We start from the raw sequence: 14148 nt of genomic DNA on the forward strand, positions 1-14148 counted from the left end.
TTAGGAATTGATACTTTTTGCCTGTGAACTCAAGGATGGCCTCCTAAGCATGACTGCCAAATTCCATCTGACGCTATGCTGCTTTTCAGCCTCATATCTTACTACCTCTCTTGAAGCACCCTTAGCTGTACGCATACTTAGCTTCTTTTTGTTCTTAGCTTTTTTGTGTGGTTATATATAACAAAACATTTGTTATTTCAACCATATTTACACGTACTCTTCAGTGACATCAGTTACATTCACCATGTTGTCCAAAACATCACCACTATCCATTTCCAAGTTTTTTCATCACCTTTAAGCAATAACTTCCCCCTTTCCCCTACCCACCCACTCCTGGTGACTGTGATTTTGAAGTATACATATAGTCACACCTCACCTGTCTGAAAATGAGCCTGTCACCTGTCTAAAACACAATGGAAAACCAAGATGAAAAACCTTCCAGCACTCAAACTAGGTGTCCCAATGCCCATGTATTTTACTCAATAGGAGAGCACTACTGGGTTCCACGGAGAGTCTATTTATTCTTATAGTACATACAGTACTAATAGGTTTGAATATCTGGGTTCTCATCTTATGGTAGATTGAAACTCATAATTTAAAACAAAGTGGAGAGCTCTTCAAGGGAAGTCAATGACAAAGAAGTAATTCACATCAATCTGACACAGAGGGAAGAGGCATAAAAACTATAAGAAGATACAAGAATTCAAAAGGCGAAACAACCTGAGGCCATTTACTGTCGGACAGATAATCCTAAATCCCTCAATTGCCTCTGAAGGCATAGTGCTAACAATAGATGTTTGCAATGGTAAACTGGGGACACCTAGAAAAGAATAAATTGCCATCAGTGATAAATTACCAGCTATTTGGAAAATCCAACTTTCCAGAATGACTCATCTCCTGGGGTTTCCAGATAACTGGAGTTTTACTAGATTCTCATTGTATAGAGTGATGAATTGGCTGTGACTGGCTTGCATTGTAGTTGGCGTTTATGTTGCCCCTTTCTTGATAATGTACGATCAGGATGGAGGGAGGGTCACAGGCTAACTGGAAGTAGGGAAGATCATAAACAGAATCTGGGGGAAGAAAATCCTAACAAAATATTCAGCTGTGATCCTGAAGCCTTTAAGACCTATGCTGTGCCCGTGACTTACAGTGACACTTCATAGCAACCCACTACTTCTGATTTGGAAAAGAGTTATTTCTCCCCTATAGAGACGTAATAAATATGCATAGAGCATGGGATGGCGGGCCTTGGGGTGCACTGGCTACAAAGGAAAGGCTATTTGGAGGAGGTCAGAGGGTCTGCTGGGTGATCCATTGCTTAACTCTTCAATGGTAATGTGAAAAATGTCATTTTTCTGTCATGCAGCAGAACTGGGAGACTTTCATGAAGAAACAGATAGGAAACATCTGGCACAAACCCGGTACTTACCAAACCAAGACTGTTTAGAGAGCAAGATCCTGCACTTTCATCAGAAACACATGTAAGTACTTTAATTGGCACCTGATTCCACCAGTTGTTGCTGTTGCTGTTAGCTACAATCAAGTTGGCCCCTAACTCCTGGCAACCCCATGCACAATGAAATGAAATGCTGCCTAGTCCTGCACCACCCCCCATGATCAGTTGTGAATTGGACTTTTGTGATCCATAGGGTTTTCATTTGCTGATTTTCAGACGTAAATAGCCAGGCCTTTCTACCTGGTCCATGTTTGTCTGGAAGCTCTGCTGAAACTTTGTTCAGCATTGTAGCACCACAAAACCACAGACGGAAGGGTGGTGGCTACATATGAGGTTCATTGGCTAAGAATTGAACCTGGATCTCCACACGGAAGGTAAGAATTCTAGGGAGCACTAACGCTGAGGACATACTCTTCAAACCAAGCCTTTAAGTCTGAGAAGCTTCAGGCTCAAGAAAATGCTGAGCTCCATTGGAACTCTCAGGATAGAGGCGTCATTTTTGTTGGATTTATTAGGCTCATAAATTCTTTCCCCTTGCAGTGGTAGGAGCCCAGCTGAATCTGACATTCTCCTACTGGACATTGCGAGAAAGCAGGATATGTATGGCATCAGGCCTCACCCTGCCAGTGATGGTGAAGGAATGCAGATCCACCTGGCTGTTGCTCACATGGGCGTATTGGTGTTACGGGTAATAACTCTTTCCTTTGAAGCTTTCAGCTTAGGGGATTATCTTTGCTCAAACCCGGGTGTTTGTTCCCAAGGTGACCCCACCCCTCAGCCTTACCACCAGCCAGAAAGGGACCTAATGCTTGAAAATGCTTTGGAAAGTTTTCTTCCCTCAATGTGCTTTGTTTCCATTTGCAGTCTGCAATTGAAAGTTTTGATTCTGAGGAGATCACAGATTAGATCCGGCCAACATGGTGGGGAGATGAAGTCAAGAGACTCCTTGAAACTTGTAGACACTAAACAACAATATGGATTTGGGCATCCTAAAAACTTATGCTGTTACAACAAATACTTTCACCTTGTCCAAATCCACTTGAGGGGTCCAACATGTGGTATTCTAATTCAGTTGTTGATTTCACTTATGAGAGAAAAAGGGGTGACCTCAGACCCACTGACCCCCAAGGCCAAATTAGAGGACTGACGTAAGTTACAAATCAGGTGAGGTACATACTGGGCCAATTGAGTTTGATCTCATTTATTTGGCTGTAAACTTTTCAGCATGAGAGTCACATTGATGAGCCAAAGACCAAATGGATCACAGGCATTACCTGTTCCCAAGAGAGACTTGTCACCCACTCCATTCTAACCCTTGATCCTTGTCATTTTATACTACATGGAAGAAGAAGAGGAGGCTAGGGGACAAGGGCAACGTGTTGGTTGTGATCTCCTTCAGTGAGAATACTTCTGTGGACAGTTGGGAACAATACAGCTGGTCTTAGAGTAATCTGCTGCAGCTACCCCAAATCCAATCAAATAATACATATTTGTGCTCTTCATCCTATTATTCATTCTTTCTTTTTATTAAAAAAGCTTTATTGATATACTTTGCATACCATAAAGTTCACCTCTTTTAATTGTATGTTTCAATGGTTTTTAGTATATTTACAGTTAGCAGTCATGTATTCATTCATCCTTTTATCAATATGTCTATTGTGCGTCCACTCTGTGCCAGGCACTAGAAATATAGAGATAAATAAAAATGTTCACTGATTTTATGGAGCTTGCATTCTAACAGGGGAAGATAGACAATTAAACAAGTAATTACAAATAATCGTAATGTGCTTTATGCTAGAGGAGGAAGTATCTAGTACTATGGAAACGCATGTGAGAAGGGCTTAATATTTAAGCTAAGACCTGAGGAATTAAGCAGGAGTTATCCAAGCCAAGGGGATGGTGTTGGATGGTGGAAGAGAGTGTTCCAGAGAAAAGGCACAAAGATTAAGAAACCCTAGGATGGATGAAGTATGACATAGTCAAGAAACTAACATTAAGCATGAGACATGGCTTCTGTTACCAGGATGCTCACAATTTATTTGGAGAGACCGGAGAAATTGTGAATAGTACTGAACAGTAAGTAAACAGGAGCTAATCTCATATTTACTTAGAGTTGTATGACAAGTCTACACAATAAACTAATGAATGTGGTTACCTGTGGGGAATAGGTAGACAGGGACAGAGGTAGGAGTGACAGTGGTGGGAGTGAGACTTCTCAATATATCTTTTTATAAACCTTTGATTTTTGGATCATGTGAGTGGATTACCTTTTCAATAAACAACAAAACTTTAGTTATTTGGCCAGAGCAGGAGAACCAAGGGAGTTTAGGGGAGTTAGAAATGACGGTAGGCTCCAGTGATTAGAATATCTTAGGGGAGGTGCTACCAGAGTGGGCAAAAAGACTTGACTATGCAGAAGGCATTCTGGGTAAGGAGAATGAGAAGACCTACAGGAGGGAAAGTGTAAAGTTGGATGGAAGGGTGTTTTTCCGGGAGCAGTGGGAGAAACGTTTGTATACTCAGTATAGAAGGGACAGGGTTATAGAGGGTTTGGGAAAGACAGCCCAAAGAGTTTAGACTTGATGATACAGGGAGTGGGGAGCTATTGAAGATGTTTGAGTAAATGGAGTGGCATGATATATAGGACTTTTTTTTAGCAGTTGAATCTGGAAATCTGGGAAGGGGGTGAGATTAGAGAATCTATTGCAGTAGTCTTTTCCTTCTGTGATCTCCCTGCCCTGGGTAGAAACCTTTCTCAGGCATACCCTTCTTGCTTGCAATGCAGAGCAGCCTTGCGTCCCACCTGGAATGCCTTCTTTGGCCATAGATAGGTAGATAGCTGTCATCGAGTCAACTCCAACTCATGGAGACCTTATGTACAACAAAATGAAACATTGCTGTGTCCTGTGTCATTCTCACAATGACCAGCATATTCAAGACAATTGTTACAGTTATTGTGCCAATTCATCTCACAGAGGGTCTCCCCCACTTTTGCTGGCCCTCTACTTCACCAAACATGATGCCCCCTCCAGCAATTTATCCTTTCTGATGATGAGTTTAAAGCAAGCAAGTCAGACAATATTCTGTCACAATCCATACATTTTTCACTGGCTGACTAATTATTGGAAGGGAGCCCTGGTAGTGCGGTGGTTAAGAGCTCAGTAGCTAACCAAGATGTCAACAGTTTGAATCTACCAGCCGCTCCTTGGAAACCCTATGGGGTAGTTCTACTCTGTCCTATAGAGTTGCTATGAGTCGGAATTGACTTGACGGCCACGGGTTTTGGAATTTCTGGAAGTAAATTGCCAGGCTTTTCTTCCTAGTCCATCTTAGTCTGGAAGTGCTGCTGAAACTTGTGAATCATTGGGTGACCCTACTGGTATTTAAAATACCGATGGCATAGCTTCCAGCATCATAGCAACACTCAAGCCACCACAGTGGTCTTTGGCCATAGCTTCTACCTAGTGTGTGACAGGATCAGCCTGCCCATGAGATAGGTCACGGATGGTCCCATTCATGAAGTGCATTTTCTATCACGTTTGTACTGTCTTGTCAGACCAGCTTTTGCTGACATTCATCCTGAAATCTGCTTTGTGTTTCATTATAGGGAAATACAAAGATCAATACTTTCAACTGGGCTAAAATCCGCAAGTTGAGCTTTAAGAGAAAGCATTTTCTTATCAAGCTTCACGCCAACATCTTGGTAAGTAGTTTTCTAATGAATTCTTTTTCTTTCTATGCACTTGGGAATTTCTTGGTAGTTTCTGCAAATGGTTTGAATGCAAGTGGTGAAAGCTGGCTGGCCCTTAGGGGTGATGCGCTCCCTCTTTTGCTTCTACATAAATAAACCAGAGCTTCGGTCATATTTTTACTAAAGGAAAAACACTTAAGAAAGCCAACTGGCAGTTCAGAATTAATGAAGCAATTGGAAAATGGGGTGACTGGGGTGTAAGGCAAATCTATTTGGAAAACGTTTTTTTCAGGGATTTAATGACCAAAATGGGAGTAACCAGATCTAGGAGTGTGGACGTGTTCATTTGACAGTATCTGCTGTCTTTTCTAAAATATATTCACCCTCTCTCCTTAAGCAAAAATTATTTGAACACCTACTATGTGCCAAAATCAAATGGGATGTGTGTGTGTGTGTGTGTGTGTGAGGGGTATACACATAAGCAAAGGAAGCAATTGTTGGACAAGGCTGCGTTGTACAGGGTGAGACAAAGGCACTGGAAAGGGTGCTCTTTTATGACCATATGGGAAATGAAAAATGGAGATCAACTAATTTTTGACCTACAGAAAATCCAGCAATTTGAGGCATCATCCTTTGGATCTTAGCCTTCTATAAAAGTGTTCATTTGAGCAGTTTGGGAGATTATATCCAATGGGAAGCTCACGGAGAGGTCTGGAGCTGCAGGCAGGTATTCCAAAAAGAACGAGAGATAGGGGGACCTGCAGAGTGGGTTGGCGGTGCTGCTGAAAACAGGGCTGCAAGCGTGCTACGTTGCTTTGGGCTAATGAGGATATGCAGTGAGTCAGGTGATGGGGGAAACCTGAGCTTTAGGCCTGGAAGGCCGAGTTCCCCTAACATAGACTGTTGTTAGGTGCCGTTGAGTCAGTTCTGACTCATAGCTACCTTATGCACAACAGAATGAAACATAGCCCGGCCCTGTGCCATCCTAAAAATTGTTGTTATGCTTGAGCCCATTGTTGCAGCCACTGTGTCAATCCATCTTGCTGAGGGTCTTCCTCTTTTTTTCTGACCCTCTACCAAGCATGATGTCCTTCCCCAGGGACTAATCCCTCCTGACAACATGTACAAAGTATGTGAGATGCAGTCTCGCCATCCTTGCTTCCAAGGAGCATTCCGGTTGTTAACTTCTTCCAACACAGATTTGTTCGCTCTTTTGGCAGTCCATGGTATATTCAATATCCTTCACCAACACCACAATTCAAAGGCGTCAATTCTTCTTCAGTCTTTCTTATTCATTGTCCAGCTTTCCCGTTGCATATAAGGTGATTGAAAACATCCTGGCTTGGGTCAGGCACATCTTAGTCCTCAGGGTGACATCCTAGGTTTTTAACAGTGTAAAGAGATCTCTTGCAGCCGATTTGCCTAATGCAATGTGTCTTTTGATTTCTTGACTGCTACTTCCATGGGTGTTGATTGTGGATCCAAGTAAAATGAAATCCTTGACAACCTCAGTCTTTTCTCCATTTATCATGGTGTTGCTTATTGGTCCAGTTGTGGGGATTTTTGTTTTCTTTATGTTGAGGCGCAATCCATACTGAAGGCTGTGGTCTTTGATCTTCATCAGTAAGTGCTTCAAGTTCTCTTCACTTTCAGCAAGCAAAGTTGTATCATCTGCATAACGCAGGTTGTTAATGAGTCTTCTTCCACTCCTGATGCCCCATTCTTCTTCATAGAGTCCAGCTTCTCAGATTATTTGCTCAGCATACAGATTGAATAGGTATGGTGAAAGAATACAACCCTGATCCACACCTTTCCTGACTTTAAACCATGTAGTATCCCCTTGTTATGTTCAAACGACTGCCTCTTGATCCATGCACAGATTCCTCATGAGCACAATTAAGTGTTCCAGACTTCTCATTCTCTGCAATGTTATCCATAATTTGTTATGATCCACACAGCCAAATGCCTTTGCATAGTCAATAAAACACCGGTCAACATCCTTCTGGTATTCTCCGCTTTCAGCCAGGATCCATCTGACATCAGCGATGATAGCTCTGGTTCCAGGTCCTCTTCTGAAACCAGCCTGAATTTCTGGCAGTTCCCTGTCAATATAGTGCTGCAGCCACTTCTGAATGATCTTCAGCAAAATTTTGCTTGCCTGTGATATTAAATGGTATTGTTCGATAATTTTCCCATTCGGTTGGATCACCTTTCTTGGGGATAAGCGTAAATATGGATGTCTTCCAGTGAGTTGGCCAGGTAGCTGTCTTCCAAATTTCTTGGCATAGAGAGTAAGCACTTCAAGCGTTGTATCCGTTTGTTGAAACATCTCAATTGGTATTCCGTCAATTCCTGGAGCCTTGTTCTTCACCAATGCCTTCAGTGCAGCTTGGACTTCTTTCTTCAGTTCCATCGGTTCCTGATCATATGTTACCTCCTGAAATCGTTGAACGTCCACCAATTCTTTTTGGTATAGTGACTCCGTGTATTCCTTCCATCTTCTTTCGATGCTTCCTGTGCTGTTTAATATTTTCCCTGTAGAATCCTTCAATATTGGAACTTGAGTCTTGAATTTTTTCTTCAGTTCTTTCAGCTTGAGAAACGCTGAGCGTGTTTTTCCCTTTTGGTTTTCTATCTCCAGCTCTTTGCACATGTCATCATAATACTTTGTCTTCTCAAACCACCCTTTGAAATCTTCTGTTAAGCTCTTTAACATCATCACTTTTTCCTTTTGCTTTGGCTACTTGACGTTCAAGAGCAAGTTTCAGAGTCTCTTCTGACATCCATTTAGGTCTTTTCTTTCTCTCCTGTCTTTTTAATGACCTCTTGCTTTCTTCATGGATAATGTCGAAGTTATTCCACAACTCTTCTAGTCTTCCATCATTAGTGTTCAATGCATCCAATCTATTCTTGAGATAGTCTCTAAATTCAGGGATATACTCAAGGTCATACTTTGGTTCTCATAGACTTGTTCTAATTTTCTTCAGCTTCAACTTGAACTCACATATAAGCAATTGCTGATCTGTTCTGCAGCTGCCCCCCGCCCTTATTCTGACTGATGATATCCAGTTTCTCTATTGTATCTTTCCACAGATGTAGTCAATTTGATTCCTGTGTATTCCATATGGTGAGGTCCACGTGTATAGTCACGTGGTGAAAAAAGGTATTTACAACAGACAAGTCATTGGTCTTGCAAAATTAAATCATGTGATCTCCAGCATTGTTTCACCAAGGCCGTATTTTCTGAGTACTGATCCTTCTTCTTTGTTTCCAACTTTTGATTTCCAATCGCTAGTAATTATCAGTGCATCCTTATTGCATGTTTATCAATTTCAGACTGCAGAAGTTGGTAGAAGTCTTCAATTTCTTCATCTTTGGCCTTAGTGGTTGGTGCATAAACATGAATAACAGTGGTATTAACTGGTCTTCCTTGCAGGTGTATGGATATTATCCTATCACTGACAGCGTTGTATTTCAGAAGAGATCTTGAAATGTTCTTTTTGATGATGAATGCAACACCATTCCTCTTCACATTGTCACTCCTGGCATAGTAGACCATATGATTGCTTGATTCAAAATGACCAATACCAGTCCATTTCATCTCACTAATGCCTAGGGTATCAATCTTTATGCGTTCCATTTCATCTTTGACGATTTCCAATTTTCCTAGATTCATACTTCTTACATTTCAGTTTCTGATTATTAACGGAAGTTTGCAGCTGTTTCTTCTCATTTTGAGTCGCGCCACATCAGCAAATGAAGGTCCCGAAGGCTTTACTCCATCCACGTCATTAAGGTCAACTCCACTTCAAGGAGGCAGGTCTTGCCTAGTCATCTTTTGAGTGCCTTCCAACCTGGGGGGCTCATCTTCCAGCACTATATCAGACAATGTTCCACTGCTATTCATAAGGCTTTCATTGGCTAATGCTTTTCAGAAGTAGACTGCCGGGTCCTTCTTCCTAGTCTGTCTTAGTCTGGAAGCTCAGCTGAAACCTGTCCTCCATGGGTGACCCTGCTGGTGTTTGAATACCAGTGGCATAGCTTCCAGCATCACAGCAAAACACAAGCCCCCACAGTACGGCAAACTGACTAAATAAGCAATACAGACCATCATAGAATAAGGCAGCATATAAAAAAAGGATGTGTCTCTAGCTAGTATATTAAAAAGAAATACTCACATACATGCAATCATCCTGTAAACCCTACCCTCTGTAAGGAAATCCAACCCCCTTTCCTCTTGGTCATTTATAACTTCCTGTCGTCTTCAAAGGATGCCCTTTGATGTTCATTTTAACCTAATTTACAACTTCAGGAAAATCTTCCCGGTAAAAAAGGGTTTGAGGTGAGGCAAGTGTGCAAATCAAGATTTACTTCTCACAGAAGCCTCTGTTTGTGGACAGTGGCCCTGTCTGTTCCTCGGAAGGCTGCCAATCATTTGGCGTCGGTAGGTGTGAAGCCTACAGGGAGCCAAGTGAAAAATCAGAAGCCCAGCTGTATAGGCCCCTGGACCAATAGTTTGGAAGGTTTGGGGATTTGAAGGTCTTTGATATTCTTGAAGGATGTTGTGCTTTAATGGAAATTGGTTTATACAGGTGTTGTGCAAGGACACCTTGGAGTTCACCATGGCCAGCCGAGATGCCTGCAAGGCTTTCTGGAAGACTTGTGTGGAGTACCATGCTTTCTTCAGACTTTCTGAAGAGCCCAAATCAAAGCCCAAAACCCTACTCTGCAGCAAGGGTTCCAGTTTCCGCTATAGGTAATTAAATATTGCACGTAGGCAAATTACATGCACAGATTCAATAACATGGAAGGCAATAAGGGGAGCTCAAATTCTAGAAGCAATAAAGAATCCATTGCAATCACTTGAAAGGTGATACCCTTTACTACTCATTCCATGTGTGACATATTAAGTCAATGTTTTCCAACTGGGAGGCAGGGAGAGAGGTACCCCACCTAGGGGGTTGGATCAGAATTTCTGCGAGGATGGGGGGCATATGAAGCTTGAGAAAACATATTCAATGAACTTACTGTTCTCCTTATAGGTAACTTATATGCAAACCAGGGAAAGGCTAGCTCAACAACATCCTTTTGGAGGTGGTTAGAATGGTGTGAGAAAGCATTGTAGGGGTAAAGGATTAAAAAGATTGAGCAATATTGCACTAGAAGCTCCTCACTACAGGTAACACCTTGGAGGAATGGACAGGAGCTCAAATTAAGATGCTTTTATTTGAACACACAGGCTTAGGCTGTCTTTGGAAGAAACTTTCAAAACCCTTAGCTGAAATTAAAAATTCTAATTCAATGCTTCCACATAAGGGATTTTTTTTTTTTTCACATCGTGGAAGCCTGCTCCATTAAGAATTGGGATTGTAAAAACTTACATATTTTTTATGGAATCTCTCCAAAAGTGGATTCTATAAATCCCTGCCTTCTTAAACAGATGATATGAAGCATACTTTGCCCTTTTCTTAATGACCTATTCTAAACATCACTTCTTGTCCTCAGCAGGCAGCTGTAGTGCAGTGATGGCCTCTGGGTGGGGTTGGGGAGGCATGTCAGGCCCTGGACCTCAGTGACAAATGGCCTAGACTTCTGGGTTTTATTATTTTTGTGATTTCTTTTTTTGGCTCTGTGTTTCTCCCAGCAGTCAGCTGGCTTTCTTTGCTAGTGTATACATGTTGGGAGAACTCCCTTCTAGCGTTAGCTGCCTTTCTTCTACCATGCATTGGGGAACCAGATAAATAACCTCAGTAGAAATTGTGCGTGAAGTTAAGAGTCAACTGGTTCTGATTTGGCTGTAGAGGGGAAGCCTTTAAAGGAAAATATTCGTTTTCAAGCCCAGACTCAAATGGTTATATAGCCCTGTTTAGAAGCTTTAAAAAAAATGTTCTGAGTTCTGGGTAGTTAAAGTTGCCCTACATCTGATACTCGGATAAGTGGGCATTATCATTAGTGTGGAGTCCGTGGGTGGTGCAGACAGTTAACATGCTCATTGCCAACCTAAAGTTTAGAGATTCAAATGCACCCAGAGGTGCCGCAGAAGAAAGGTCTGGCAGTCTACTTCTGAAAACTCAGCCACTGAAAGCCCTGTGGAGCACAGTTCTACTCTGCCACACATCGGGTTGCCATGAGTTGGAACTGACTCCACAGTAACTGGTTTTACAGGTTTCTGTCATTGACATGGTGGTCAGAGATTCACGACATATGTCATTCATTCGGATTCTTTTGCTTTCAACAATAAATGCGGTTTTCAAGTGTTAGTAGCCTATTGGCTTATAAAAAAATAACTAGCATTAATATGACTTTTCTCTCCTTATAATAGTGGAAGAACCCAAAGACAACTTTTGGAATATGGGAAAAAAGGGAAGTTGAAGAGCTTGCCGTTTGAAAGGTACACGCTTTTGTATTTCTCTCTCTCATGCTGATTTTAAGTTGAATTTTGGGATTGATATGTATCCTGGGATTCACATGAAGACCATTTCAATGACTACTCTGTTTGGGGATTTCAGGAAACATTACCCATCTCAGTACCATGAACGACAGTGCAGGTCCTCGCCAGACCTCCTCTCAGATGTGTCAAAACAAGTAAGGTTTCTGAAATTCCTACTCTTTTAGGTAAATGTAATGTAATGCATCCACATTCTAAATGCTTCCAAGAATTGATTCTGCCAGAATCTCCCAGGGTGTAAAAAGGTTACTCTGTTTGAGTAAGTTAGCCTCCTGGGGAGGTCTGACAGCTTAGTCTTTCTGGCCAATAGAAGACCATTTAGTAAACCACCACTGCTGTGAACCTTATAGACTGGAAGAATCTGGCACATCTTCAAATTGCAAACTGTATTGCTAATACCTTGCAAAATGCAGATCCAAGTGAATTTCTATGGCACCGTATTTTTCAAACTAGCACCTCTGCTTTTTTACCTATGCAAATCTTAAGGCTTAGCAGATAGAAGGTCTTTGGTTAAGGTTTTAAAGTGTTTTTGCTGTGCAATTTTATAATTCAACTTAAGAGCAAAGTACTGTTCCCATGAATCTGTGAGATAATGGCTTCATTTGAATTTTATAGTGTGAACCATGTTAAAATTTTTTTCTTTTCCTCTCCCTAATACGAAACAAAACACATATTAATATAGGTCCCATAAACTCTCATGCTTTTGTTGAAGTCAAAGGAAGTTTTTATATGAAAGGCATGATAGAGGTATAATGCTGGAAGGAACCGTCTACTATATGCTACCCCTCCTGCCATTTATAGCCCCCTCACCACCATTTTATAGCAAATAGGGAGGAGGCTGGACCAGGGAGGTTAGGAGACTTGCCTGAGTCCACACAGCAAGTCAAAGGCAGGGCAGGACTAGAATCCAGGTCTTCTGCCTACTGGTTCACTGATATAACTACTAAACCATACTGCTTGAAGTACACAGAGAATTCTGAATTTGGGAATGGGATGGCATTGAGAAGTAGTGTCATGTGTGCTTTCTAACACATGAATTGGGATATGGTACAAGTTATTGTCCTTTATATACATACATAAAAAAAATACATGTGTAGAATATAAAACCCATTGCCATCGAATTGATTCTGACTCATAGCCACCCTACATGACAGAGTAGAACTGCCCCACAGAGTTTCCAAGGAGCGCCTGGTGGATTTGAACAGCTGATCTTTTGGTTAGCAGACATAGCTCTTAACCACTACACCACCATATAAATATATAAACCGTGGAATAGAACATGGATTGAAATGACTCTGTGAACGACTGTCTTGTCAAAATTCAAAGCTAATTTAGGGGCCCCCTCCCCAACCAAATGCCTTTTGCTTCTTTCACTAATGTGACCTTTCTCTCTAGGTAGAAGATTTGAGACTAGCCTATGGCAGTGGGTGTTACCGAAATGCAAATGGAGTGCACGCATCTGAGCCGGTGCTAGATAGTAGGAGGAGGAACTCTGCAGTGGAGGTGACGTTTGCAGCCAAGCTGGAACGGTCCAAACCAGAGGCAGATCCCATATCATTGCATCAGTCCCAGAGCAGTTCCTCTTTCCATTTTATGTATACAGACCCTGTCTTTAACACTGACCCTGATCCTGACACTGACTTCTTTGAGGAGAAGAGTCCTCTAAGCTCCTTCCAAAGAAGCTGTAAGTTTGCTAACAATCACATGAGTACATCTTCCGGCCTCACAAGCAAAGTGAGTCCAGCAAGGCAGCTAACTTACACAGATGTGCCCTATATTCCCTGTACTAGTCAGCAAGTTGATATTATGCCTCCCCAAGTCTTTTTTTACGTGGACAGGCCACCCCAGGTGCCCAGACGGTCTCCAATCATGGCAGAAGAAAGGGAAAGGCCAGACAGCTGCCTACAGCCCTCTGTAATGAAACCAGCTAAAAGAAGTCCCAGGAATATTAGAATGAAGAGCTTTCAGCAAGACTTTCAAGAGCTCCAAGAAGCTATGGCCAGGACTAGTGGTAGGAGCAACATCAATGTAGATCTAGAAGATGAAGATCCAACCTTAGTAGATGCATTTGCATATAACATTCAAGGGCAAACCCCTAAACGGTCCCAGAGCCATTCAGACATGAAAACTATTCGTTTTCCTTTTGGGTCAGAATTTAGACCTTTAGGGCCTTGCCCTGCTCTGAGTCGTAAAGCTGACCTGTTAACATACATGTTTGCAGAGCAGGAGTTTCCAACGGCTCTAGTGGGGCAGGGTGCAGCAGACAGGTATGTAGCTAGTGAATCCAGTGATTCTGAATCAGAGATTCTTAATCCAGACTATTACTCTTTGTATGGTAAAGGGACGAAGTCACCCACGGCCAGAATCCGCTTGTCTTCTGGTAGCTTACAGCTTGATGAAGAAGATGAAGATGCTTCTTTCAGTGCATCAACTGCTGAAGACAAGACTTTGCGAAAACCATGCAATTACTTTTTAGCTTAAAATTGTAAACTCTATGAATGTTTCTGGGCCAGTTCCATATGACCACCTTAGGTTCAAAACAAACAAACA

The 14148-nt window shown here is 41.9% G+C and overlaps 1 protein-coding gene across 1 annotated transcript in view; it reads left to right on the top strand.

The window, feature by feature from the left end:
- FRMD7 (FERM domain containing 7) overlaps window positions 1-14079 on the top strand; it is a 36879-nt gene extending 22800 nt beyond the window's left edge. The window contains exons 6-12 of the mRNA XM_049873039.1: window positions 1370-1484; window positions 2000-2147; window positions 5067-5162; window positions 9743-9906; window positions 11473-11541; window positions 11660-11735; window positions 12994-14079. Of these exons, the coding sequence (XP_049728996.1) occupies window positions 1370-1484; window positions 2000-2147; window positions 5067-5162; window positions 9743-9906; window positions 11473-11541; window positions 11660-11735; window positions 12994-14079 (1754 nt within the window). The remainder of the gene's footprint in view (window positions 1-1369; window positions 1485-1999; window positions 2148-5066; window positions 5163-9742; window positions 9907-11472; window positions 11542-11659; window positions 11736-12993) is intronic.
- The last annotated feature ends 69 nt before the right edge of the window (window positions 14080-14148 follow it).

Source organism: Elephas maximus, chromosome X, assembly GCF_024166365.1.
Source record: "Elephas maximus indicus isolate mEleMax1 chromosome X, mEleMax1 primary haplotype, whole genome shotgun sequence".
NCBI classification, from domain to species: domain Eukaryota; kingdom Metazoa; phylum Chordata; class Mammalia; order Proboscidea; family Elephantidae; genus Elephas; species Elephas maximus.